Source organism: Orbicella faveolata, unplaced genomic scaffold, assembly GCF_042242905.1.
Source record: "Orbicella faveolata isolate gen_17 unplaced genomic scaffold, um_ofav_v1 contig_26, whole genome shotgun sequence".
NCBI lineage: Eukaryota > Metazoa > Cnidaria > Anthozoa > Scleractinia > Merulinidae > Orbicella > Orbicella faveolata.
The window spans coordinates 13,303,617-13,331,420 of record NW_028301554.1 but is presented as its reverse complement, the minus strand read 5'-3'; the positions used below and the strand labels follow the sequence as shown (position 1 = coordinate 13,331,420).

At 42.6% G+C, this 27,804-nt stretch overlaps 2 protein-coding genes and 1 pseudogene across 3 annotated transcripts; all 3 read right to left on the bottom strand.

The window, feature by feature from the left end:
* Positions 1-136: 136 nt before the first annotated feature.
* LOC149108216 (sulfotransferase 1C2-like) lies at positions 137-13,497 on the bottom strand. The gene is made up of 6 exons (XM_089296351.1): positions 13,321-13,497; positions 10,167-10,314; positions 8,581-8,952; positions 7,096-7,190; positions 5,929-6,045; positions 137-442 (listed from the first exon to the last, which is right to left on the bottom strand). The coding sequence occupies exons 2-6, from the start codon at positions 10,312-10,314 to the stop codon at positions 227-229; spliced, it is 948 nt and encodes a 315-aa protein (XP_089152477.1). The 5' UTR covers positions 13,321-13,497; the 3' UTR covers positions 137-226.
* On the bottom strand, positions 11,642-26,328 carry LOC110063224 (sulfotransferase 1C2A-like). Of its 2 annotated transcripts, XM_089296349.1 has the most exons (6): positions 26,198-26,328; positions 20,880-21,027; positions 19,010-19,381; positions 17,619-17,713; positions 16,102-16,267; positions 11,642-14,025 (listed from the first exon to the last, which is right to left on the bottom strand). In XM_089296349.1, exons 2-6 carry the CDS (start codon positions 21,025-21,027, stop codon positions 13,847-13,849), a joined length of 960 nt encoding a protein of 319 aa, XP_089152475.1. In that variant the 5' UTR covers positions 26,198-26,328; the 3' UTR covers positions 11,642-13,846. The 2 variants fall into 2 exon arrangements, with proteins under 2 accessions (XP_089152475.1, XP_089152476.1); XM_089296350.1 differs by lacking the exon at positions 11,642-14,025 and having other exon boundaries at positions 15,755-16,267.
* Positions 14,455-15,623, bottom strand: LOC110063225 (uncharacterized; annotated as a pseudogene).
* Positions 26,329-27,804: the final 1,476 nt, after the last annotated feature.

Genomic DNA, 27,804 nt, shown 5'->3' with positions numbered 1-27,804 from the left:
AAAAATTTGCGAACCTCGAATCTAGCTCGTGTTTTAAACACGCAAATGAAGAAACCTAACCATTATTTGCAAACATCGTAATACCGACCGTAAAGACTAGAGTTCATTGTTATCTACATGAACAGAGTGTAATGTATATAGTAAAAATATACAAACTTTATTTACCCAGGGCAGTGTTTATAGCACAAAGGCTAGCAAGGCCGAGCAAACAACTGAAACGAATAATTCAAATTGAACATAACATTGTTAAGGATCCCAACTGGCCGGAGGCAAACAAGTTGGCTATTTGCAAGTGAGGCCGAGAATTTGAACTCGGGGCTACCGTAAAACAAATCCAGGTAGTGGGCCGATCGGGACTAGAAGCCGGAACCGCTGGATTACGAGTCCGACACGCTAACCACGCGGCCACGCCGCCTCCTGTCGGCTTTGCTGACATTCTTTTCTGGGGGTGTAAAAGAACAGGAGGGTATTAATAAAGAGGGGCATTCGACAAGCACAAATAGCTCAAAATAAGTACGGGAGACTGTGAAAAGTTGAATTCTGTCTATCATGAATGACTTTCCAACCAAAAAATTAATAAGAGAGGGAGGAAATTATATGGTCAGATAATTAAACAAACACAGCAAATAATAGCGTTCTTCTTCCCTTCAAAAAAAAACAACCTTTGCATTAAATCGGATTATTTATTTTACGATCTACATGGTTTGGCCAAGTTCCGCTTTTTTAAAGGGTGGTAAACACTAACATTGACAAAACAAACTACGCTATATTGGATAGTGATTTATCCAGCGAATAGACTTATCCCACCTTAGTACAACCAGGACCAGGATAAGAGCAATACGACACAAGGGTTGATAAAAAGCTTTTCCCGAATTGTCTTCGGACTACAAAAAAATTTTCCTCCTGCGAAAATAACATCGTGCATTTGAAAAGTTTTCAGTCTTGCTTTGTTTTCCCAGAATTGTCCTGCCTCTAGCTTTAAGCCTCCGCCTTTCAGAAGATGGCGAAGCGGAACAGTTCTTTGGCGCGATAACAGGTAGAGAATCTAATTCTGAAACCAGTATTTCCTCTGCTACCGCGCCACAGAAATGTTGTCTTTTCGCCATCTCCTGATCAGACAGTTTCCTCTTACTCATCTGTCGACGAGTTGCCTGCAGGCGGACAACCTAATTCTGAAGCCAATTGCTTCTTTTTTCTCAGAAATGTTCTTCAGCGATTGCCGAACAGACATCTACTTCTTCATCTGCTGACCAGACTCTTTCACCATCTGTTGACCAGACATCTGCTTCGTCATCTGTTGGCCAGACATCTGCTTCCTCATCTGCGGACGAGACATCTACTTCGCCATCTACTGACCAGAAATCTCCTTTGCCGTTTGTTGAGCAGACATTTCCTTCGCCATCTGCCGATCAGACACCTCTTTCACACGCTGCCGACCAGAGGTCTCCCTCTCCATCTTTTGACCAGACATCTCCTTCGTCGTCTGCTGATCAGACGTCAGCTTCATCATCTGCCACCCAGACCTATCCTCCGCCATGTGCCAACCAGAGATTTCCTTCCTCATCTTCTGACCAGACATTTCTTTCATCTGCTACCGACCAGAGGTTTACTTCTCCATTTTTTGCCCAGACATCTTCTTCGTCATATGCTGACCAGACTTCAACTTTATCTTCTGCCAACCAGACATATCCTTTGTCTTGTGCCAACCAGAGATTTCCTTCCTCATTAGCTGACCAGAAATCTCTTTCACTATCTGCCGAGCAGAGATCTCCTTCTTTATCTGCAGACCAGAGATCTACTTCCTCGTCTGCCAGTCAGACATGTTTTTCCTTATTTGCTGACCAGACATCTGTTTCACTATCTGCCGAACTGAGATCTCTTTCTTTATCAGCAGACCAGAGATCTACTTCCTCGTCTGCCAGTCAGACATGTTTTTCCTTATTTGCTAACCAGACATGTTTTTCCTTATTTGCTGACCAGACATCTCTTTCACTATCTGCCGAACAGAGATCTCCTTCTTTATCTGCAGAACAGAGATCTACTTCCTCGTCTGCCTGCCGGACTTTTTTTTCCGACCAGAGATTTCCTTCTTCGTGTGCCGACCAGAAACGTTCTGCCGAGCAGAAAAAGTCTTTGTCCCCTTTTATCGCCCAGACATATAATTTTTCCCTCTTCCCTGACCAGGAATGTTCCTCATCGACTTTTCTTGGCCAGGAAAGTTCTATCTTACCATTCGGCGGCCAGTCCAATTCCTCCTCGGCTGTCTATTGCCAGACAAAACTGAGGGGGAGCATTTTTGACAGCAGGCTGAACGTTGAAACCAGCTGTGTTTCCAGGCCTACTATGGAAACGATGGATGAGGCCCCACGGTCCCACGTGTCAAGCCCACCCTGTACCATGCCTTCAGGGCCTTCGGAGTGTCACACCAGACCAATAGAACCCACCATTGATGACACCATGTTTCCTATGTTTAACGAAAGCCCGAGACCTAGCACAGTTAGACAGTCGATAACATCACTCTACGGGCCCGTCAGTGCTGCTATTAGACCATTAATGAGCTGTGATGTTAGGCCTCCAGCCCTTTCAAGTGACGTGAGTATTCAGACCACACCACCAGGGCCCAGCTCTAACGTTGACTTTGATACCATGTTTCCAGCGCCTACTGGATGTTACATACCGGCTAGTATTTTCAGTACGTCAGGAACTTACGGAAATGTTTCCTGCATACCTGGATGTGTTCCTACTGGACCACTGATGAGCTGTGATGTCAGACCTCCAGCCATTCCGACTCTCACGAATATTCCGACCACACCACCAGTTCCCAGTTCTGACGTTAATTTTGACATCAGGTTTCCAACGCCAACTGGATATTTCATGCCTAGCAGTGCGTCGAAAACTTACGGAAACACATTCAGCGTTCCTGGAAGTGTTACTGTTGGACCGCTAATGAGCTGTGATGTCAGGCCTACAGCCATTCCAAGTCTTATGAGTATTCAGACCACACCACCAGTTTCCAGTTCTAACTTTACCTTTGACACCAAGGTACCAACGCCAACTGGATATTCCTTGTCTAGCAGTGCGTCGAAAACTTACGGAAACACATTCGGCATTCCTGGAAGTGTTCCTACTAGACCACGGATGAGTTGTGATGTCAGGCCTGCAGCCATTCCAAGTCTCATGAGTATTCACACCACACCACCAATTCCTAGTTCTAACGTTACCTTTGACACCAAGTTTCCAACACCAACTGGATATTCCATGCCTAGCAGTGCGTCGCAAACTTACGGAAACACATGCTGCGTACCTGGAAGTGTTCCCGCTAGACCGCGGATGAGTTGTGATGTCAGGCCATCAGCCATTCCCAGCCTCATGAGTATTCAGACCACACCACCAGTGCCCAGTTCAAACGTTAGCTTTGGCAGCAGATATCCAACACCAACTGGATATTCCATGCCCAGCAGTACGTCGAAAACTTACGGAAACACATGCTGCGTACCTCAAAGTGTTCCACCTAGACCGCTAATGAGCTGTGATGTAAGGCCTCCAGCCATTCCAAGTCTCATGAGTATTCAGACCACACCACCAGTTCCCAGTTCGAACAGTGACTTTGTTAACAATAGCTTTTACACGCCTACTGCATATTCCATTCCTAGTAATATTATTGCGTCGAGAACTTACGAAAACACATTCAGTGTTCCTGGAAGTGTTCCTGGTAGACCGCTGATGAGCTCTGATGTCAGGCCTGCGGTCATTCCCAGCCTCATGAGTATCCAGACCTCACCACCAGTGCCTTCCAATGACATCAGGTTCTTAAGAAACACTGGCAACAGACGACGTGTGGCTGACTCTATCGCAACTAGTATCCCGAGTCTCATGAGCATCGAAACGAGACCTCCATGGGAGCCCAGACTGCGGCAACCACCAGGTTAGTACGTAAAAATTAAACTGCGGTGCTACACTTTTTTCAGTGTACCTTTTAGAATTGTTTTTTCAGGTAGGCAGTGCCAAGTAGCGCCATTTTTGTACAGTCCTACAACACATATACTGAAAGGTTCTCTTTAACTGGGTTTGGGGTCAGATATGAAAATAAAAGCGACTGTGCTGAACTCCGTATTGATTTCTTAATTTGAAACCACCCTTTTTATTTATTTATTTTTTTTGCTCCATTTGCTATCTCGATGTCGCATGCATTGCTGAGGGATTCTTAACATAATTAATCCAAATCAAATTGCAGCTAAAATGGCATAGTAGACAATTTGGAGGGGGTGGGGATGACGGGTGAGAGTGAGTAAATTAGATGCAGGAGAGATCTTATGTTGCCAGTTGCTGTCGACTTACTTAAAAGTCATGTAATTTTATGCTTTCGTTTTTTAATATTTCTTTGTGCCTTTGTTGTTATTCGAACAGGTAACCCAAACCGGTGAGAGATGCCCTAGTTATTGAACTTTAACTGAAACACTGTATCTCGATAATTTTATAAATTTTGAACATTGATTTGTAAAATTTCCGGAGTTATATTATTGTTTTTATTGCTAAAACCAGAAAAAGATTTTTTTTAAAAAAAAAAACCGTTTATCATTATCGTCGTCATCATCATCGTTTATTTTCCTTAAGGTAGAATGATACCACGGTTTTGTAATTTGTATTTCTGTTGTTTTAACTTGCACTTGTCGTCGGAAGTCAGGTTGGGTTGCCTTTCTGCAACTAAGTTTCTGAATCTTTTATCAAAACTCTTCTGTGTAGTGACGAACGGGCAGAAAGGTAGATTTAAGGCAAATTATTGACAGAATTTGCAGGTTTACAAAATCAGGATCACTTTTGTTTACAATAAAACGGTTTAATTTAACGTGTTTAATTCAGTTCGTCAATGGACCTTACAACTGATTAGCAAACAATGACCAATTCCCTCTTGCTGTATATCCTGCTCATATTTCTAACAGTTCATGACATATTCAAGTAAATTAGCAAGAGAGGGTAAAACAAAAAATATGGTTGGGTATAACTAAGTATAGTTTCAGTTGTTCGAAGATAGACAGATAACGTAATCTTAAATGAGCATTAACATTTTGACTGTACTTTTGCAAAAAATTGTGATTGGTATTGTAGCCTAACTAAGGAATTCTCAGAGAGAAATAAATTGAGAGAGAGAGAGAGAGAGAGAGAGAGAGAGAGAGAGAGAGAGAGAGAGAGAGAGAGAGAGAGAGAGAGAGAGAGAGAGAGAGAGAGTCAGATGTCCACCTCACTTAAGTTTTGGTCAAAAAGAAATTACGTTTTAGCTCGAGGAATTGTCTAACAAAGGACTCTGAAGGGGTTCCGAATATGGAAGTAAGCTAGATTTTAATAACATGCAGAAAATATAATGATACGGGAGTTTTTCCTTCATACCCCATAACCAAGAGATAATGAAAAGTTAGAAAGTTAATCTCATGCTTAGGCCTTATGCTCATATTTTATCCTTATCAAGTTATTTTTAAGGTAAGGTATCCAGTTCTCCCGCGGATAACGTCACCACGCGCGTTGCGTGGACGTTTTCTTTTCGTGTAAGCCGCTTGGTCGGTACACCTGAGAAAAACCCGCCCCACGGGACCGTCTGTTTCTAGATCCTCCTAGGAATTCTGAAGCTGGGAGTGATCTAAAGATGACTGGACAAGGATTACCTTAGAAATAACGTCTCGGGCGGGGGGGGGGGGGGGGGGGGTTACCTCTCTTGGTCTTCATCCTCTCTTACTAAAGCTTACATGTAGGAATACCTGACTCCCGGCCAACCCGGAATTCAAATTCAAATTCTAGTCCAGAGCAGGCCATTTTCTCCGCGTACAAAGAATCAAGCCGCTTGTTTTGTTCTTCAGTAAAGTAGTTTTTCCAGTCTCCCACTTCGCCTTTGCGAATAAAGTCGCCCTTAATCCCATTAATCCATGAGTAATTAACCTTTTCGTCTTTTTTCATGGCGTTGAAAGATGTTTGGTTTACAATGCGTTCCACTATCTCTGGAGGAAGTTCTTTTCCAGTAAACTTGGCAATCTTTTGAATGGCAGCAGGGGAATCCTGCAACGTAAAAAGAAAAAAACAAAGCAAGGTATACGCTGCATCTCTAGCAATCTATACTGAACACAGCCTCCCGTGCATACCTCTTACTAACCGAGTTCGAGGTCCGTACTGTAAGTTACGGACCGAGTTTTTTCCCCTTCGATTTACGGCCCAAGCGCGAAGCGCGCGGGTCATAAATCGAAGGGGAAAAAACGAGGATCCGTATCATACAGTACGGACCCAGAAGACGAGGTTAGTAAGATATTTATTATATCTCTACTGTGTGCCTGACGGGTTCGGAAACGATTTCTATTCACGCGGACTCGGAAAGGCTTCAAATTTCTGACGCACCTCGAAAGCAAAACGAGTCAGTTTGAAACTGTTTTTAAGTCGTTAGCACGCTCAATTACATAATTTAGAGTATAAGAAAGTTTTAAACTTTCACTTGCTATAAAAGTTAAGAACACTTATCAATAAATCACGAAACAGTTTGGCAACAAAACCAACTTTAAATTTTAGCGGGCCGTACAGGACAGTACGGCCCGCTAAATTGCCCAATCACAGCGCGCGAACTAACTGAGAGATATAATAAAATGTGGTCCTGACTTGATTTAGATAACACAGGTACTTCGACACTAGTCGCATTGCGACCATCTAAAGCAAAAAAAACTTGAGTTGGGAATCCCACCAGGGCATGAAAAACGAATATCATACGGAATATCTTAGGTAAATCGTCGAAAAATTTAGACTGTGGATCCACTGCTGGGGTTGTATTACTAGTGTGCTTTGAGGTATCTGCGAGTTAATGCCATTCCCCGCCATGATGGGATGATGACAGCTTTTTTTCTTGGAAACATCGTTGTTTGCAACAGAAAATTTCCAGAAAACGACCAGGTTTTTCACTCACTGCAGGTCAGACAGCCAAGCTGATACACAGCTACTTTGACAATGTTATGACGAAATTCATGATCAATGACATCACAGGCGCATGAAAAACTGACGTAAATTTGTTAACTTTCGTGTTTGATATATTACTTGACAACAATTTGTTAGTCGTGTTACTCTCACCGTTTTCATTTCCTCGTACTTTAACAACAACACGTTTGGATTATCCTTGTGTTTCCACCAGCTTAACACGTGATCAAACCACGAGCCGTAGAAGACTATGAAAAAAATCGAAAAAATAAAGCATTTATCGATGGCTGCAACTTAGTGCACTTGTCAAATCAGTACAAGAATAAGCTCACTTCAATCTACTGACACATAAATATAGGGCAGTAGAAATCAACCCCTTAATTATGCCGTTCACAGATGGCAAACGAAAGCTACCAGGGACATATCTTTTACCTCTGAAAATCATTTGCCAAACATCGTCTTCGTAGTTGTACACAGGGAGCCCTCACATTCGTTTAGAATATGAATAAAAGATTAACCTATCTTTGTCGCGCGTATTTTGTGTTTTGTGGCGGCCATTTTGAACTTTTAATACGCGTGCGGTCTGCTAGCGCGAGGTCTGGAACCGAAATAATTTCGGTTCCAGACTTCGCACTAGCAGACCGCACGCGTATTTAAAATTCAAAATGGCCGCCACAAAACACAAAATACGCGCGACAAAGATAGGTTAATCTTTTATTCATACTCTAAACGGATGTGAGGGCTCCCTGTGGTTGTACTTGTATTTTGGCAGCATCAACATAGGCGTACAGGCACCTTCGAAATAGAGGAGGGGAGGGGAGAGGCGCTGACCCTCTGGCACAAAAACGTAATTCTCACTTCCAATGAAACTGTTAAAAAAGTCTTGGTCTTCGTTCACTTTGATTCTTAAGTCCTTGTTTTATTAATGGGAAACTGGGAATGGAATAATATCCTAATCGCGGATTTCCACGATATACATTTTAAGCTCAACCAATATGTAGCTTTTCAAAAACAGAAAACGATCCTTTATAGTGTACATGTGTTTTGGCTTGAAACTTTTTGGAATGTTTTCTCTCAAGTGCAGTTGTCCGAATCATGAGCGTTTTGCCTGAAATATTTCTCAAGTTCTGAAACTGGGGGACTGCAGCTTCCCTAGCCCGTACGCCTATGGACTGATCAGTTGGCACTGCTGCATTTCAGCAGAACACGGGGAGCGCGGGGCTTATGGTTAGGAGGCGAGATGCAAAGTGCCTGGCTGGGGCTGTGGACAACATTTTCATCCAAGTTTGAGCAAAAGTTCGACGTGAAGTTAACTGCTCTTTTTCTCAAACAGTTATTACCGTTATTGCGTTGAATAGTATCTGTTTATTAGATCGCCGATTTGCTCCGATGTTCTCGTCCCCGCCGAACTCAAGGACTGGACGTGGGAGAGCGGCGGAAATCGAACCTAGTGTTTAGTCCGAGTGTTGGGCTAACTCAGTAAATGTAAGCTACTCAGGGGATGCGAAACATCTCAGAACACCTCAGGTGTCCCTGCCTTAAAAAATCTCGTTCACATGATCTTTTTTATCGCTCCACGGGCGCAGAAGAGGAACAGAGAGATACAACAGCATTGCTTCTATCATACGGACAAAATACCTTCTCCTTTGATGAATAATTCAAAGTATTCGTCCCAGGAGGTGTGTGTTGTTCTAGAGAGAAGCTGGTAATGATGATAAAATGACACAGCTGTATCTTTGGGATTGCGCATGACACAAATGTAACGTGGCTTGGTAGCCTGGTCACGCGGCTTAGGAACCAGGTCATATGGGAGATGAGTCTTGAACACACGTGGTGCTGGAAAGCTTTCAAACAACCTCTCGATCATCAAAGGACTTGATGCATAATAAGGGTTATGGGGCATTGGATGAAGCATTCCGTCTAACCATGGCATTCGTACGTCCAATCGACGATAATCAATATTTCCATTATGGATAATCTGCCAAACCATTTCTTGGATCCATGTTGTTCCTACACAAGAACATGACATAGTGTGTATTAGTACAATGTATCCGTCTTTTGTCTTGCAAGGGTTTGGAGTAGTTGTACACTGTCGACACTGTCTATAGAACAACCCTAGTTGTTCGAAAGCTAAGGTGGATGACGCTATCCACTAGATCAATCACTATCCAGCGGATAGAGTGGTTGCTTTGAAAACACTTGTCCACTGTATAGCGATTTATCCAGTGGATAGCGTTATCCAACCTTCGAATAAGCTTCTTTACTTTAGCAGACTAGCGCAATGAATAGCACTCTAGTCATGTCTTGCTTTCCCTTCAAATAAATGAAGCCAAATCAAGAGGTACTGAGCGGCGAAAGTGCAAGGACATTAGGTGATTAATCTCATCTTTAAAGTTAATAAAAGATCTAGTGGCTCTGACGTTAGATTGAAGGCTCATTCTCGTCCCCAGAGCCCACGATCCTTCTGGCCTGCGGCAGGGATCGAGAGCTCTGGCCCGACCCGATTTTCTGAGCATGTGCAGAACATTCGTTTCGTATTCTCAGCCAATCAGATTTACCAGATTTGACGGGAAGTCCGTGAATCGCGGACTTCCGGTGCTGGACCAGCCCAGAGCTCTCGATCCCTGCCGCAGGCCAGAAGGATCGTGGGCTCTGGGGACGAGAATGATGGAAGGCTACTCCACCAGTGTGTCCCACTGTAGCAGAAACGACGGCAATCGGTACGGGACCTTGGCAGAGCTTATTTGTTTTCAAAACAATAGTCAGTCCGTGTTTGAAGGGTTTAAATAGGCCTTTCAGGTACTCCGGAGACTGATCATTCATAGTTTTAAACATTAATTTCAATTTTTGCTTTTTCTTTCTGATATAGGAATTATCCCATCCTAGCGTAGGGCGGTAGCGCTAGAATAGTAATCAGACTTGGTGATAACCCTAAATGGCGCGATTTCGTAGTTTTTGTAATTTGTCGGCTAACTCGTTTTTAAGACCGTCCCACACAAGACAATAGTAATCGAAATATGGTTCGATAATAGCTCTATATAGCGATGTAGCTGTATCTTTGCGTATAAACGGTCTCAACCTTTTAAGGGGACCTTTATCAGAGGAGATACATTAACATGTCTGGACCAGGTGAATTTTTTCGTGACCTTCTATTTGTATACCTACACACTCACAGTGGGATGAAAATTAACCCGGGGCTGCTGGCATGTTGTTATTATACTTACCAGCTTTTGCATATGTGGCAACAAAAATGTCATTTTGTCTAGCTAACAGCTGTGGAAATGTGTCGACCATTTCATGCGTTGTTCCAGGAAACCAGGGCATCCCATGAATCAGTGGCATCTTAGGCTCCTCTTTCTTCTCGTCTGCCATCTATCATAAATGCATCAACAACTGTAAGCTAATCCTTACCGCAGAACGCTAGACGGTCGCAAAGGACTATCTCAAGGCTGTTATTATAGTCTTCATGAGTTACTGACTTACTCGCTCGCTGCGAAGATTTTTTTACAAATCGTTGGTAGACGGCACTCAAGCCAATTCAATGACAAATTTGCGTGAACAAACCAACATGTTATTTGCCGGCTTAGGGTCGGTCCGTTTAGTGAAAAACTGTGACCTCGCACTTAAAAATGCTACCCCAGGCCTGTGCGACCAAGGGCAGCATTTTTAAGACCTCGGTCACAGCTTTTCACTATACGGGCCTCCCAGCGGGCAAATAACATATAAATCGCTCCAAATCAGCAGAAAAAGTGAACACCAAGAAAGGCAATACACTGTGAAAGTGAGAATGACATTTCTAATACATAGATTTAGCCAAGCCTAAAAGCGCACTTCCTGATTACATTAAATTAATCTGCCTTGAACCTGCGATCCAATCGAAAACCAGTAACTGGTCAGCGGTCGACTTCGAAAAAACACGTGACCTCGATGAGCTCAAAGCCTGAGCTCGCGATATGGTCATGTGATACTGGTCAGCCGATACCTTGATTTGACAGATGTCAATTGACCATAACATGGAAGTCCAATATCAATGATGCTATAAACCAAGGCTGCATGACTTGGTTGACTTATTAGCTGGAGTATGGTCGCCATGTTGCGCGACGTCGTCGTCGTTTTTCGTCGTAGGGCACACGCGCCCGCGATCCATGCAGCTACCCATGTTGACCATGAAAAAAGAGTTGCATGGTAATTGTATGGGAAAAACGGTTATATTCTCAAACCTAAAAAATACGAAAGAGTTTGAATAACAATAAACCCACCTCGCTTCAAGTCAGTGTGTTACGAGGTTTTAAGCCGCGAAGCGGTCGTTCAGAGGTCGCGAGCAAGCGAGCGAGCGAGCGACAAAGTCGTAAGAGGTCATGAATAAACAAGACGAAGGACTTTTCTGAAAGTCTATCTGAAAAGTAGTGAAGCTAAAAACACCTAAATGACCATAAATCGGCCTAGAAGCCTCACGAGAAACAAGGAAACACACACTTGAAGCGAGGTAGGTTTAATTTTATTTATATTTCTTCGTAGTTTTTAGGCTGAAGAATCCCATAAAAATCCTTATATTTCGATTGCTGCGAGCGTAACCTGAGAGCTAATGTATGTACGTACAAGGGAAGCTCATTTGCAAGCTTGGGCCACCTTTGGTCAGACTAGACTCACTGGACTCACTGCGACTTTGTGCAACTCCTCACGCAATTTTTTTAGGCTCTTTTCTGGACACCTTGACACCGTTTTACATTACCTACGGCAAAAGTGTTCGCTTTCTAACATTCTCTAAGCTTATGAAAAACCCGCGCCACCGGTCTTTCCTTTTTCGCCCGATTTTCTTTTCTAGAATATAACGCACTCATTTAAAATCTTCTACCGCGCTGTAATTCTTGTCCGAGTCATGTGGGGGGTCTCTGGTGATGTAATCTATTTTCAGCAATCGTGCAATCTTTCGAAAGCTGCAATCACACCGTATGGCAAATCCAGAAACAAAAGTCATGCAACGTTTAAAATAAGTTTACCATGCAAGTGGTATAAATCATGAAATAATTATGGGGCCTTAGTTTTCGTAATTAGGAAAGCTTACATTACAAAAACTATGCAAGGTGACAGGTCAAAAAATTCATGACGAATGGGACACTCTCCCTCCCCTGTAAAATTCGTCTGTTTCATGTTCCCATCAATTTTTTGAGCAATCAACAAGTCAAAGTTTATGTGACCTCGTCATAAATACTAATCTGTAAATGACTGCTATGGTTGTAAAAAAGGGACAAAACAACAAGATCATTATTTATATGACAATGCAGTGATATATACATCAAGATTTGCATACAGTGGAACCTCGATTTAACGAAGTCGCTGGGGACCGGCCAAATTTGTCGAGGGTTCGTTATATCGATATAACGAATTTGAGGGGAAACGACCAAAATGTTCGTTATATCGAGGCCATAGTTAATGATTGATTTGTAACACAGGTGACTTCTGTCACGCAATTCAATGCAATTTTCGTCACCCAGAAGTGCCGCGTTTTGAGATGCAATTCATTAAGCATGGTGGCTTTCAGTATCAATTATTTTCACTCTTGAGCAGACCCACAGCTTTTGTTTACAAAAGAATGACACTTTCAGAGTAGCGATTTAAAAATGTTGCAACATAGAGGTTATACAGAAAAAATTCTAGGTAAACAAGGAAACATTTTAATTCGTTGTATCGAGGTAGATTTAACGTTTGGGCCTCCGGATTATGTTCGTTACATCGAAGAATTCGTTATATCGAGGTTCTATTCCATACATTTTACTGTAACTTTGACCGGGACATAGAATATCGTTCGTTATATCGAGGACTTCGTTAAATAGAGGTTCGTTAAATCCAGGTTCCACTGTATATACATCAAGATTCGTGTATATTCATCAAGATTCGTCAGCTTAAATACTAATCAAGCATTGTAAATGTACAGGAACATTAAAATTCGTGTATGTACATTAAGATTTGTGCACATTCATCAAGATCCGGGCATACAATGAAGATCTGCAGATACATTAAGATTTTTGTATACATTAAGATTCGTGCACTTCGGAAAGCGTGACCGCTGCATCGATTATCGTGTCTTCAAACGGCGGATCATTATGTACGGGGTTGAATGGAAATCTTTTCTACTAATTAATTCGACTTGAACGACTTAAAATGAAAGACCTAAGAGAAAAACAAAACCCAAGAAACAACCAACTGAAAACAGGAATTCAAAACGCGTTCGTGTGGATAATTCATTCTGTTCTGTCGGCTCTCAAACTGAACACTTCATAGTGTGAAATATTTTGTTCTTAATTTGCTAGATTTCGTGCCAGATATTGAAGGAGGACGTGTCCTTTCGTTTGTTTCATGCTTAAACGAGAGTCTTACCTTGGTGAAGAAGTGTCACAGTCGATTCTGGGGTCTTGCGTGACTGAATGAATCAAACCCAGTCCACGGGGTCTTACCGGCGGTGCGGAGCCTGAGGAGAGTGAAGCTATTGGTCGAGACGGATTTCTCGTCAGGACGGGCAGGTTTTTGACGGCAAACTCGATCAAATTTAAGGCCTGCGAGCACAAGGAGGGAGGGCTACCCTAGCAAGCGGGTTAACCCTAGCTGGAGGGCAAAAGATAGCCGGCCCGGGTTTACAAGCAAAATTTCACAGGTAGGGTAACCCTACAACCTAGGACAACTTAATGCGCGGTTCCACACAAAAGGTCTGGAAACAAGTAGAAAGTTAACCCGAGTAGGCGGGTTAACCTACCTGGAGTGTCTACAGGGGAAAAAGTTAGCCCGCCTGCCAGGGTAACCCTAGTATGCAGATCGGGTAACCCGCCTACCCGGGTAACCCTAACTGCCTTGTAAACACGACGAAGAAAAAAAGAGGAAATGTGTGAGTGCTAGGGTAACCCGCTTGTTAGGGTAACCCGCTCGCTAGGGTAGCCCTCTCTACTTGTAAACAGGCCCTTACTCGTTTTCTTATCCGTCTTCGTCGACCAGTTTGGACAAGAAACAAGTCGAAATCCGTTGCACGGCTTTCGCAATTGGGTGAGTTTCGTGGAGTTTTGGGAGAAAACTGCTTCAAAACGACTGGAACTGGAACGAAAGCAAAACAATCTGGGATGAGAAAATCGACAACTGAGCAAGGGTTCAAAATGGACTGACAGGGCAGGCAGACAGAAATCTTGCCACTGTTCTGTCGTCAAACGAAACTGAGCAGGGAACCGAGATAGGACTTGGGCAAACGGTTCAGAAACTGGCTCTAAAGAGAACAGCCAATTTCTTTTTGTATAACCCGGAGGCAATTTGAAATAAACAAAACTTCGAGCCATTCTTTCTTGCTTTCTGCTGGCTGTGTAACCAGCGCTTCTCAATCCCGTACATTGGTGAAAAACAGTCACCCATGAGTAGGCTCTAAATTACACAACATGACTGCAAGCAAGGTTGGGACTAAGACAGCCTCACAACAATGTGATATATATATATATATATATATATATATATATATATATATATATATATATATATATATATATATATATATAAATGCCTAAATTTGAACATCAATAAGTAGAGATCAATCAAAACAAAATAAACCTAATTACACTCCAAACCCAGACAGTGTTGATGGGATATTGTGAGTGGTATGTAGAAGGGAGTTAGCCATTACATTAACTGATTTTATATAATAATTAAATGAATGCGCGCGCTCTGATTGGTCAATCAGCTCTGGTCTATTGTGCCAGTAAACTCATGGAAATTTCGCGTGTCTTCTAAATTATTATATAAAAGCAATACACAACAAGTTTCTATGGTTTAGAGGCATGATAAACCACTTGGGATGTTGGAAGAGCACCCGAAGAATTCGTAAATCACGAGCCGCAGTGGTTTATCAGCCTATAAACCATAAAAACGTGTGGTCTATTGCTTAAGTAATCTAATGTAAAGGGGTACCGTAAGGTAAAGAAGCACAGCATCAGAATGCCAGGCCCCAAACATCTTAATGAGTTCAATAGGAACGCCGGTTTGGAAAGCAAAGGAGACCTCACCCCTATGAAAAGAATGGGCGGCATAATCTTTGGCTGACAGGCCAAGCAATTGAAGGTTACAGCGCAGTTTGCGGAGCAACATGGGGTAGGTAAGGGGTTTGGGCGTAAAATCTGGAGAACTAAGGAAAGCAAAAGCCTGGGAAGTAGGGGGCGACTGACCTGTAAAGTCCAAAGCCCTTTTGACAGCAGCAACTGGGCAAAGAGGGGACTCCGGGACAGCAGGTTAGGGGAGGTGTACTATCCGTTCCCTAAATTGTATGGTTTTGCTCCACCTTATAGCAAGCAAGGCTCCCCAGAGATGAAAATGAAAATCTGAATGCAGTGGATGTTTGAAGGCATCAAATGAACGTGGGGAACTAACAAGAAGGTGACTTCTCCGATGCATCCCCCAAAAAATGACACTAAGCAGGAGGCATCAAAGCTAGTGCGCAAATTGAGTTGGGAATGAATACTCAACAAAATGCTAGGGGTGATAGGTAGCTTTTGGGAGGGGGGTTCCCCGTGAACACGTTTGATTCCCGTTAACAGCAACTGTAAGGACCAATTGCCTATGAGGGGGCGATTAAATTCTTTGTGCAGGATGCCAATGATATTTAAGTAATTAGGAATGGATGCAGAAAATATATTGATACAGAAGTTTTTCCGTCATAACCCATAGCCAAGAGAAAAAGAAGAGTTAGAAAGTTAATCCCCCACATAGACCTTATTCTCATATTTTATCCTTATAAAGTTATTTTTAGGTATGGTATCCAGTTCTCCCGCGGATAATGTTACCACGCCCGTTACGTGGATGTTTTCTTTTCGTGTAATCCGCTTGGTCGGTACACCTGAGCAAAAACCGCCTCACAGGACCGGCTGTTTCTAGATCCTCCTAGAACTTCTGAAGCTGGGAGTGATCTAAAGATAACTTAGTGAGATTACCTCAGAGAGGGCCAAAGGGGGGGGGGGGGTTACCTCTCTTACTCTTCATCCTCTTTCACTAACGCTTATATGTAGGAATAACTGACCCCCGAGGCTCAAAATTCAAATTCTAGTCCAGAGCCGGCCATTTTCTCCGCATACAAAGAATCAAGCCGCTTGTTTTGTTCTTCAGTAAAGTAGTTTTTCCAGTCTCCTACTTCACCTTTGCGAATGAAGTCGCCCTTAATCCCATTAATCCATGAGTAATTAACCTTTTCGTCTTTTTTCATGGCGTTGAAAGATGTTTGGTTTACAATGCGTTCCACTATTTCTGGAGGAAGTTCTTTTCCAATAAAATTGGCAATTTTTTGAATGGCACCAGGAGAATCCTGCAACGTAAAAAGGAAAAAAAAGCAAGGTATACGCTGCTTTTCTAGCAATCTAAAATGAAAGACAACCTCCCGTGCAATGTGATACTTGATTTAGATAACACAAGTTAGGGTGGACCTAGCTGGGTTGGGGAGGGGAGGGGGAGTTCGGCCGAAACCCTAAATTTAAAAGAAATGACACATTATAACACACTGACTTGGCCTCAGAGTACAGGGAATTTCATTTCTGAGGACCTCAATTTTAAACAGCTTAGAATTTCTTTTACCTGAAGACACACCCCAATAGTTTCTTTAGGAAGTAACACGTTTTGTTCGTATTAATAGCTTCATCGAATATGTGAAAAGGTTCTCTGCAAACAACGTCATCCTGAGTAAAGGGCAAAGCTCATTGGGGTGATTGAGGCAAGAATTTATGGAGTATGCGCAGTAACTGTCACATTGGAAGATTTCTAACGGTCCGTACTCCTGTTTGGCATTAAGTAAAAGCTCTTCTCTTTACGCATGCGTTACTCATGTTTCCCGTTCCTCACGTTACTTCCGCAACTTAAGTCGAGCGGAACAAGATAAAAACAAGCTCGTTTGCGATATTTGCTCGCTTTTATAGTCAAGATTTTGCTTGGAAAGGGAAGTCAGTTTCGATGAAAGCTTGCCGTTTTACAGTATGAAAAACGAATATTATACTGAATGTTTTAGGTAAATCGTCGAAACATTTAGACTGTGGATCGACTGCAGGGGTTGTATTACTAGTGTGCTTTGTTATGCAATTTCCCGCTATGATGGGATGATGTCGGTTTTTTTCTTGGAAACATCGTTGTTTGTAACAGAAACTTTCCATGCTGAGCGGCCTGGCAACTACGCGCGCTGCAGCAACTTTCTCCCCACCAAATGTTAAAATGTTTTTCTTTTCGCGCGCAAAACAACCTGAAGTAGCACTCATTTCAATCATACTAGTATTACATTTACCTGCGATTCACCCAAAGTCTATTTCTTAGGGTTTTCGTTTGGATATCATATTTTTTTTATTCCTTTCGCCGGAAAATAAACTGGAACCGAAACTCTCCTGCTCGAGCAACGAACGACTTTCTTTTGTATTGGTTCCATATTTGACACACGAAACGGACTGTAGGGCGCCAAAGGATTTTTCTTGCCCAATCAGGAAGCAGCATCAATGTAGCCGTTTGAAACTGACTTCGTGAGACTCAGTCTCCTCTCGGGGACTCCTCACGTTCTCTCCTGCTGTTCGGCGCCGTTGTTTTCCTGGTCGTTTCGACCTTACTTCTCTCAACCGCACTGACAGATATCATGATTACAAACATGCTTGAAAACAATTTGTTAGTCGTGTTTCTCTCACCTTCTTCATTTCCTCGTACTTTAAAAACAACACGTTTGGATCATCCTTGTGTTTCCACCAGCTTAACACGTGATCAAACCACGAGCCGTAGAAAACTATAAACAAATCGAAAACAAAAAAAATAATACAGCATTTATCCATGGCTGCTACAACATGGCTGCAACTTAGTGCACTTGTGAAATCAATACATGAGTAAGCTTTCTCCAATCCACTCACATATAAATATCAACCCATTAATTATGTTGTACACAGATGGCAAAAGAAGGCTATCTGGAACATATCTTGATGAAAATCATTCGTCAAACGCCCCCAAATTGCAATTCTCACGTCTAATGAAACTGTTATAATTCCACAGATGGTTATTTTGACACCTCGCATACTCTATGACCTAGATTGACAGCCTACTCCATATCTAGAAAAGAAAAAGTTAATTTTTCCATAATACAAAAACGTCAAGACAAATTTTGGAACGGCTCTTTTCAGAGCCATTACAAAAAAGTCTTGGTCTTCGTTCACTTTGATTCTTTTGTCATTGTTTTGTTGATGGGAAATTGTAAATGGAATAATATCCTTATTGTAGATTTCCATGATATACATTTAAGCTCAACCGATGTCTGGCTTTTCAAAAACGGAAAGCGATTCCTCGTATCGTTTGACTTTGAGTGTGTTTGGCTTGAAACCTTTCAGAATGTTTTCTCTCAAGTGCAGTTGTCCGAATCATGAGCGTTTTACCGGAAAAATTTCTTAAGTTCTGAAATTGGGGGGCTGCAGCCTCCTCGCGCCCCCGTTCGTATGCCTATGGACTCATTAGTTGGCACTGCACAATTTCAGCAGAACACGGAGAGTGCGGGGCAAAAGTTCGTCTTGAAGTTAATTGCTCTTTCTCTCCAACAGTTACTACGGTTATTTCGTTGTATAGTATCTGTTTATTACATCACCGATTTGGTCCGATGCCTTTGGGATTTGCTTGCTCCTGGCGATGTTAACTGGCAGAATTTAAGAGCAGGAAAAACACGATCACATGTTGAGTTACGCTCGATTTCCAGCCACTGTTCGGAAAACGAGCCCGCGTTTTCCCCCTGCCGAACTCAAAGGCCGGACGTGAGAAAGCGGCGGAAATCGAGCTTAGTGTTAAGTCCGAGTGTTGGGCTAACTCAGTATATGTAAAGCTACTCAGGGGATGCGAAACATCTCAGAACACGTCCTTCCCTCAAAAGATCGACATCGTTTACACGATCTTTTTGTCGCTCCACGGACGTAGAAGAAGAAGAAGAAGAAGAAGAAGAAGAAGAGAGAGAGAGAGAGAGAGAGAGAGAGAGAGAGAGAGAGAGAGAGAGAGAGAGAGAGAGAGAGCGATAACGGCATTGCTTCTCATAATACGGACAAAATACCTTCTCCTTTGATGAATAACTCAAAGTACTCGTCCCAGGAGCGGTGTGGTGAAGCAGGCATAACCTCGTAATGATGATAGAATGACACAGCTGTATCTTTGGGATTGCGCATGACATAAATATAACGTGGCTTGGTAGCCTGGTCACGCGGCTTAGGAAGCAGGTCATATGGAAGGTGAAACTTGAACAAACGCGGTGCTGGAAAGCTTTCAAACAACCTCTCGATCATCAAAGGACTTGATGCGTAATAAGGGTTATGGGGCATTGGATGAAGCATTCCGTCTAACCATGGTATTCGTACGTCCAATCGACGATAATCAATATTTCCATTATGGATAATCTGCCAAACCATTTCTTGGGTCCATGTCGTTCCTGCACAAGAACAAGAGAGAGTATGTATTAGTATCCGTCTTTTGTCTTGCAAGGTTTTGAAATAGTTGTACACTGTCTATAGAACAGGCCCGAGTTGTTCGAAAGCTAAGATGGATAACACTATCCACTGGATAAATCACTATCCAGCGGATGGCGTGGTTTGTTTTGAAAATACGATTTATCCGGTGGATAGCGTTACCCAGCCTTCCAACAATCTGTCTTCTTACGGAATGTTGCGTTACTTCTTTGCTTTAGTAGACTAGCGCAATGAATAGAACTCCACTTGACGCCGACCAGTTTACTCAAAGCTGTTTTTTCCTTATTGTTTATATCGTCGTTCAAATTAGCGTGTGACATTTTCTTATATTCTCTGGCTTGTAACCTGTATTCAGCGTGTCTCAGATTCTTGCAAATAAACTCGATTATTGCTGGCGGCTCCCTCCACTATTTGTTGTATTACTTGTATCCTCTACTTATAATAGAAATGTTTTCTATTCGGCTGAGCGAAGCGAAATAGAATAGAAGCTAATTTACATGGAAATACGCCGCCTTCTCATATGCACACGAAATGTTTAGAAAGGAAATAGGACTCGTAGACAGAGGCCCGCCCTTACTAGTAGAATGTCTAGTGACCTCACGTTTGCGTCAGACCAGGAGCCATAATCGGGGACGGAGACCGTAAGTCTTGGGATCCGCGCGCACCTACAACTGAGCAACATCTACACACATAAACTTTATTGTCTCTTATTGGGCCTTGATAAAACATCAAGCGCTGCTTACAATTCAGGCGAAACTCAAACTTGAAATTATTTTCTTTTACTGTTCGGTCGAGATAAACTCTGGTGAAATTCTCGCAAGCGTGTGGCAAGAGGAGGGAAACTTTGAAGTCCTGAAACGCTGCCATATCCAAATATATACAACTAGTGTTTTGCTGTGTTTTGGAAAAGCTGTTAATCTTCAACATATGTGAAACTTAGAGTGGAGTAATGTGGAGCCCTTGTAAAAGAAGCTGCGGAACACAACTTGGTCAGTGATATAAAGCGGCACATAACTAAATTTGATACTGTCTTACTTCACTCAAACTGGAGCAGCTTACGACGAAAACACTGAAGCAAAATTCCAACAGACAGGAAAGTATTGAGTTGTGGGCCAAAAGCATCAAACATTTCGGGAATTTCGGACGCCATTTCCCCGCGCTACATCCGCAAAAATCCTCGCAGCAGGTACGCGCGCGTGCTGCAGGTGATGGCGCAATTTGTTCTAAAAATAGAAAAATTGTCCCATATCATGGGGACAGCTCCAATACTAGAAATGGCGCGCGCTTACGGTCTCCATCCCCGATTATGGCTCCTGGTCAGACTCGAGTCGGCGAGCGAAGTGATATGACAAGACACGAACAAGTGAGCTCTCGCGCCCACAGGAACACTCATTCGCTGTTTTTTCGCCGCTCGTGCGTAAAATTAACGCGGGGTTGCCGGGACTTTAATATTATACCTACCAGCTTTTGGATATGTGGCAACAAAAATGTCATTTTGTCTAGCTAACAGCCGCGGAAATGTGTCGACCATTTCCTGTGTTGTTTCAGGGAACCAGGGCATCCCATGAATCAGTGGCATCTTAGGCTCCTCTTTCTTGTCGTCTGCCATCTATTATAAATACATCAACAACGTTAAGTTAATCCTTACAGCTGAACACTTTAGTAACGGTCGCACTCTACTATCTCAAGGGTCTATTCACAGAATGGCAGGGTCAGGCTCACCTTCGTTGCGTTTCCACGCTATTACCACTGAAAAAGCCTAGACTGTTAAATGGCCCGACAAATTTTTATCCATGAACGCGACTGCAAAATGGCGGTATAGACTACAAGGGGTTGGGACGAAACTCGAAAACCCCTTCTCGGAAAGGTCCTCGCCCGTGTCTTCCCAATCTCTTCCCAAAAGAATCACTCTCTAACTATTTAAGAAAAATAGCCCAATAGTAACAAAAGAATTTTAAAGCAGAAGGATACTACGCTTCGCTGTTGTCGTGAAAGCGTGAGGATTTGTTCCGACTTATTGAAATTGAAATGCAGAAGTGTTTCATGAGGAGGGAATTTGCCGATATTTCAATTCGTAAGCATAGAAAACCTAACATTAATATTTACCAGGTATTTACGATCGCAAGTCTTTCGAATTCTCTCCGCAGTGGAAAAACTTAGGCCCAGGTCAAACGTCGAACTTCACTTGAGACGAACTAAACTGAACAATTTAAGTTCATGATAAGTTCGACATTTGCCTCAACTGGGTTCGTCCGATTGGTCAATCTAAATTCGAGTTAAGATCGTTTGGTTCGACTGAAATCAAGTTGCAATTTAGTTTGGCTTATGTGAAGTTCAACGTTTGAACTGGGCCCTAGGAAGCGATAACTCGCTGAAGTCGCTCCAAATCAGCAGACAAAGTGAACAGAAAAAAGGCAATACACAGTGAAAGTGAGATAAAGCATTTCTATTAAGAGTTTTCTTTTATTTTTATCTCCTAAAACCGATTGTAAATATTCGTTTAAGTCATTTAATTTTGCCGTGACCGCTATTATGCAAGATTATAATCGCTCCCAGCTTGAGCTTGGGCTGCCTGTGGTGAGAACTACCTTACGGTACCTTCTTGCTATGTACCGGCTTGCCTATGATGGCATACGCAGCAGTTTAGGTTTAGTAATCGAACGATTAGACGATTTGCTTAGAGACTTGCATAAATACAGATGTTTTGGTAGCCTGCGAGCGTGCTCTCGTGCGCTGCGGCAAGAGCAGCAAAGCCGCGAGAGATCGGACAAGCTAGTATCCATCAGCAGCTTGATTCGCTCACAGACTCCTCTCCCAGCTTCGCCTCTCGTGTTGCAGCGCATGAGAGCTTAGCAAAACACAATCCACTATCCCGCCTTGGTTTACATTCCGGTTGCTCTACTATTCATGCCCTGCAGCCAGGTTAACCAAGGTGTTTTCCCAGGTGCATGAGTTGCCGGAAATCTGAGCCGAGATGGACAAGTAGCAACATCGGGGGGGAGGGGGGGGGGGACTCCCTTATTTGGCCAATATAGGAACGTGCCTCTGCCGCAGGGTATGGTTTTTGGCCTGACTGTCCTGAACGGGATGTACAATTTTACAACCATCAGTCCTAGTCAGAGTCAAAACTTGTCCTAAACAGGGTACCGTAAAATCCCACGTAAAAGCCCCCCGGTTATAAGCCCCCCCCCCCCGAATATAAGTCCTTCTATTCGCTAACAGAGATATTATTCCGGATATAAGCCCCCGGATATAAGCCCAACTAATGTATAAGTGCGTTCCTCTTGCCTTTCTATACAAAGATCAAAATTTTCAATCGAAAGTTATAGGCTAATAGGGTAATGAGGTAATAGCTCTAATTATATAGCTGGATCGAAATCCAGTAGTGCCAACAGATCTATTTTTTAGTAATTTTTGCCAACTGTCCAAATTTAAAATAAATTGGATAGTTTTTGCTCGAACGTTTAGTTTAGCTTTGAACAAACTGTCCAATTTAAGAAAATCTGAATACTTCCATCAACCAATCAAATGTCAAGATAAATAAAAGAACCGAGTATTGTCCAATCAGGTTGCAGCTATCATCCTGCCATCAAACGTCAGCGAGCGACTGTAGCTCGCTAAGTTTTATCATGTTTTGATAATGGCGGAATTTCTCGACTTTTCTCTCCACCTTTTTGACGTCTCAAACTTTCAAATGGAGTCTTCAGCTGGGTTTCCAGAGATAGATGCTACTGATTTACTCGAGATGAGGAAGAGTAATCAGAACAAGAACACTTAAAGAAGCACAAAAACCTGGGTTAAAGCGTTTGACCTGTGGCGTGCTGTGCGAAGCGAAGTGAGAAAGCTTGAGGCTTGATATTTGCGTTGTTCATCTGTTTGAATGCTATATAATTAATAGGTATACGGCCGAGTCTAATTTGGCAGTCCTCAGAATTTTTCTCATCCAATTATTTCCAAATTGGACAGCTTGTAGTCCTATTACATATACATCGGTCTTGTTTCTTTGTGTTGGGTATCGTGATGACAAGAGTTGAAGTCACTGTGTCACATAGGGACTTCATGATCTTCATCTCTCGTCCTAAACCATATCACTCCTATACCCAAACATGGGTCAAGAAACCCCCTCCCGGGCCCCCTCCCCGGTCACACACTATCTAGAAATGTAATTTTAGAGAGTGATTATGTTTTCTTGGTTCTGAAAAAGGCCGCTGGCGCGTTTAACATTTGCAATGTGGGCCTGAAAAGGTAGGGCGACTATTTGAAAAAAAAAAAAAATGGAAAAACATTTCGTTTTAACTCTTGACATCGTAACGGTTAAGTTACAAAATATCACACTGATCGAACGGAAATACAATCTTTGATGACAAGGCTTGACGAGCATTGGTTAGCCTCTTGCATGGAAACACATTCTGCAATCATGCCGTGTGACAAATCCAAAAACAAAAGCCATGCAACGTTTACCATAAGTGTACCATGCAAGTGGTTTAAATCACGAAATAATTTTGGGGCCTTAATTTTTGTAATTACGTGAGCTTACACCCGGGGGGGCCCGGAGCTTACATTACAAAGCGATACAAGGCGACAGGTCAAGAAATTCATGACGAATGGGACACTCATCCCTCCCCTTAGCCTGCAGAGCAGGCGAGATTTTTTCGAGCAAGCGCTCACATCGTAAAAAGTTTAGCCGCCATCTTGAATTTTTCATGCAGTGGAAGACTGGGGAGAGAAAGAAAGTTTTACCAAGGGGGTGAATGATAGGCAAGAGGAAGGATAGGGGAGGGGTGGAGCGAAGAAAATCTCGCCTGCCCGAGGTCGTTGTTCTTTTAGGAAACTCCGTTCGCCCACGAACGGAGTTTCTGATTGGTGCGGCTTGACCCTGCCTGTCAATTGTCTGCCAGTCAGTTTCGGTAAGAAACATGACAAACTCTGTCGAAAGTGATGTTGTTGGTTTCGATTCCGCTCTCGAGGAATCTCTCAAGCGTTTATGTGAACTTGGAATGTCTCGCGAATTACGAACGGAGCAAAAAGACGCAATTTCCACACTAGTATCCGGAAAAGATCTGTTGGCAGTGCTACCCACTGGCTTTGGGAAAAGCTTAATATTTACGTAAAATGGGGTTGACTAGCCTACACGACTTCTACGGTTCGTGACATTTGCACATTTGCCGTTCTCTGTTCGGTCACTCGACCTTTCTTGTCGCTTCACTCGTGTTCATGAAGGGCACTTCATGTTGTGTAATAAGGAGGAATTTTAAGCGGAGTTGAGCCGTTAGATCGTGCTATGTCAAATTTTTATAAGTCAAAGGTCTGCATGGTTTGCGCTGTTATCTGCATGTCGACTCGTTGAGTTTGACACCTCTGTAATTTGCCATGTGTTTATGCATTGTTTAGGCTCATTTCTATTGCAAGATATGCTTTTAAGTCTCCATGAATTTGCTTTTGAGGGACAAAATATGAAATTTACCGTGAACATGTTGCTTACTTGCATTCTATATTGTGACACCGGGCCCGGCTGTGACTAGAACTGTTTACAAGCACAGTAGGTAGATCCTTATCACGGATATCATATTTGTTCTCGTACGATTTCCTTCGGAGACGCTGTAGCTTTACTTTGAGAAAGCTATACGTTTGTCTAGAGACATTCTTATGTTTCTTGCAGCTATCTGATCGAGCTTATGTTTCTCTTGCTCGATGTATAGGTTTATTCCTCCTTTGGTTGTTCTGGCACCACATGATTCAAGTGTAGCTGTTTACGCGCAAGTCCCGTTAACTGTTTGCGTGTTTTATATGCCATTGTTCGGCTTAGTTCAGGCAAGACCATGGTTTCGATCCTCCATGTGGATCTCATCAGTTGCCGGTATTTCTGAAATACTCTGTACGTCTGAAGTCGCTAGCGCAACACGTACCTCTGCGAGAATGCAAGACATCCTGCGGCTTGGCACAAACTTCTCGTGGTGTGTACCCTTGTGAGACTTCCTGTGTCGAGAAAACCTCATTTTGATTGGTTACCCGCTCATTTCCGGAAATGCAGTGAAGCGCAACTAATCAGGAGGTGTTTTTCGGGCAGGCGTCTTCTCATTTTTCCCCTCCCCCATCCCCCACCGTCTAACATGGCGGTCTAACATGGCGGTCTAAAAAGGCGGTCGCAAGGTTGTAACGCTAACTCGCCCCAATAAGACGCCTGCACTGCAGGCTAGGTTTTACACATTATACCCCAAGTTTTCACTGTTATGTTAATGCTCGCTGCTCAAAAATTCTCCATGTTATGCGCAAACTATGTCACTATTATTCTCCAGTATGTTTACATCAAAAAGGTAATATTTTCCCTTAACGCTTGGTACTATAATGAAGCCTGAGCAACGCCTAAGGTAATCCACCATTGCTCCGGCTTGACTATTACGTAATTATTCTAGTAATGAAACTCCTTGCATGCTGAAGCCCAATTTGGAAACTCTCTTCTGTCTCTTTCATGTTGAGAACAGGTTTCTCTCAGCTTGTCCAAGGCCCAGACCATCAGCCAGTTTTTGTCACTATTATTCCGGCATAATGCTCGATTATTTTGCTTCACTATTATGGTCAAAATAATGTCGTCATAATGTGCAAAACTTTCCCCACAGGAATTCAAAACACGTTCGTGCGTACAATCCATTCAATTCTGTTCTGTCGGCTCTCAAACTGAACACTTTAAAGTGCGAAACATTTTGCTGCTTAATTTCGTGCCAATTTTGAATGAGGACGTGTCCGTTAGTTTGTTACGTGCTTAATCAAAACAGTCTTACCTTGGTGAAGAAGTGTCACAGTCGACTCTAGGGTACAGATCCTGCTAGCGTGACTGAATGAATAGGCCGGTGTCACAGTGATTTGGGTATCCCCGTGTTTTGGGTACCCCCGTACCCAAAACACTGAAAGCGTTAAATACCACGGACTGGGGCAAGTGAAATCATCCATAATTCTGCTCAAAAACCATTTATTTTCTTACAAAGCTTTGTCTCAGTAAATAAAAGCTTTCTTAACCTTGATATGAACACATAACGTCGCTGAAAATAGTCGCAATTTATAACAGACTGTCTGATCCTAGTCCTCATTAGTATAACGACATACAAAACCGTATTCACGCGCCAAAGCTCCTTGTATGAACATGCGCTTAGTGCCTATCGATAACCCTTGAAATGCACGTCATTTTAAACAAGAAAGGCGCATTCTAAACCTCGGATAGTTCGGCCATTGAATAAAATCAATATGCGAGCGAGCACACTGAGATACGGCCGTCACGCAACATGTGGGTCTCAAGCTGTGACTGACCTCTGTGTATGTTGCCTGTCTGAAATAAACCTTGTCTCAGACTTGTTTATTTATCGCTCTTTCCTTGATTATCTCTCCTATTACTTGCTTTTGCAATGTGCCTGCTTCTTATTGTTTCTTTAATTTAGGGTAGCCAAATCTAAAAGGCAAAGCAAACTTACAAAGACGAAATTAATTCTAATGAGGAAAGGACTAGATCAAAATGCTGAAATGTAAGGGATACCCAAATCCCTAGTGATATGGGTATCCCTTTCTAGGGTGTTTGCTTGTTATCGTTTCTTTACTTCAGGCAGCCAAATCGACCGAAGATTAAAAAGGCAAAGCAAATTTTCAAAGGCGAAAGGCGTTGAAGGGGAGAAAGGACAAGAAATGCGAAAAATTAAGGGATACCCAAATCCCTAGTGATATGGGTGCCCCCTTCCAATACGTTTATTTGTGATCGTTTCTTTAATTCAGGGTAGCCAAATCAACCGAAGATAAAAAAGCAAAGCAAACTTGCAAATACGAAAGTCATTCCAATGAGGAAACGACTAGAAATGCTGAAACGTAAGGGATACCCAAATCCCTAGTGATATGGGTATCCCCTTCCAATATGTTTATTTGTTATTGTTTCTTTAATTCAGGGTAGCCAAATCAACCGAAGATAAAAAAGCAAAGCAAACTTGCAAAGACGAAAGTCATTCCAATGTGGAAAGGACTAGAAATACTAAAACGTAAGGGATACCCAAATCCCTAGTGATATGGGTATCCCCTTCCAATATGTTTATTTGAACAAATAAACACACTGGGAGGGGATACCCATATCACTAGGGATTTGGGTATCCCTTACATTTCAGCATTTCTAGTCCTTTCCACATCGGGATGACTTTCGTCTTTGCAAGTTTGCTTTGTTTTTGTATCTTCGGTCGATTTGGCTACCCTGAATTAAAGAAACAATAACAAATAAACACTCTGGGAGGGGATACCCATATCACTAGGGATTTGGGTATCCCTTAATTTTTTGCATTTCTTTTTTTCTTTTCCCCCCTTCTACGCCTTTTGTCTTTGAAAGTTTGCTTTGCCTTTTTAATCTTTGGTTCATTTG

Bases quoted from the DNA above. Each gene is read 5' to 3' on its own strand.
- LOC149108216 (XM_089296351.1), bottom strand. From the start codon at position 10,314: ATGGCAGACGAGAAGAAAGAGGAGCCTAAGATGCCACTGATTCATGGG. The intron at 8,953-10,166 runs GTAAGTATAATA...GTTCTTGTGTAG, and splicing joins TGCCACATATGCAAAAGCTG to GAACAACATGGATCCAAGAA. The intron at 6,046-7,095 runs GTGAGAGTAACA...TTTACGTTGCAG, and splicing joins AGTACGAGGAAATGAAAACG to GATTCCCCTGCTGCCATTCA.
- LOC110063224 (XM_089296349.1), bottom strand. From the start codon at position 21,027: ATGGCAGACGACAAGAAAGAGGAGCCTAAGATGCCACTGATTCATGGG. The intron at 19,382-20,879 runs GTAGGTATAATA...GTTCTTGTGCAG, and splicing joins TGCCACATATCCAAAAGCTG to GAACGACATGGACCCAAGAA. The intron at 16,268-17,618 runs GTGAGAGAAACA...TTTACGTTGCAG, and splicing joins AGTACGAGGAAATGAAGAAG to GATTCTCCTGGTGCCATTCA.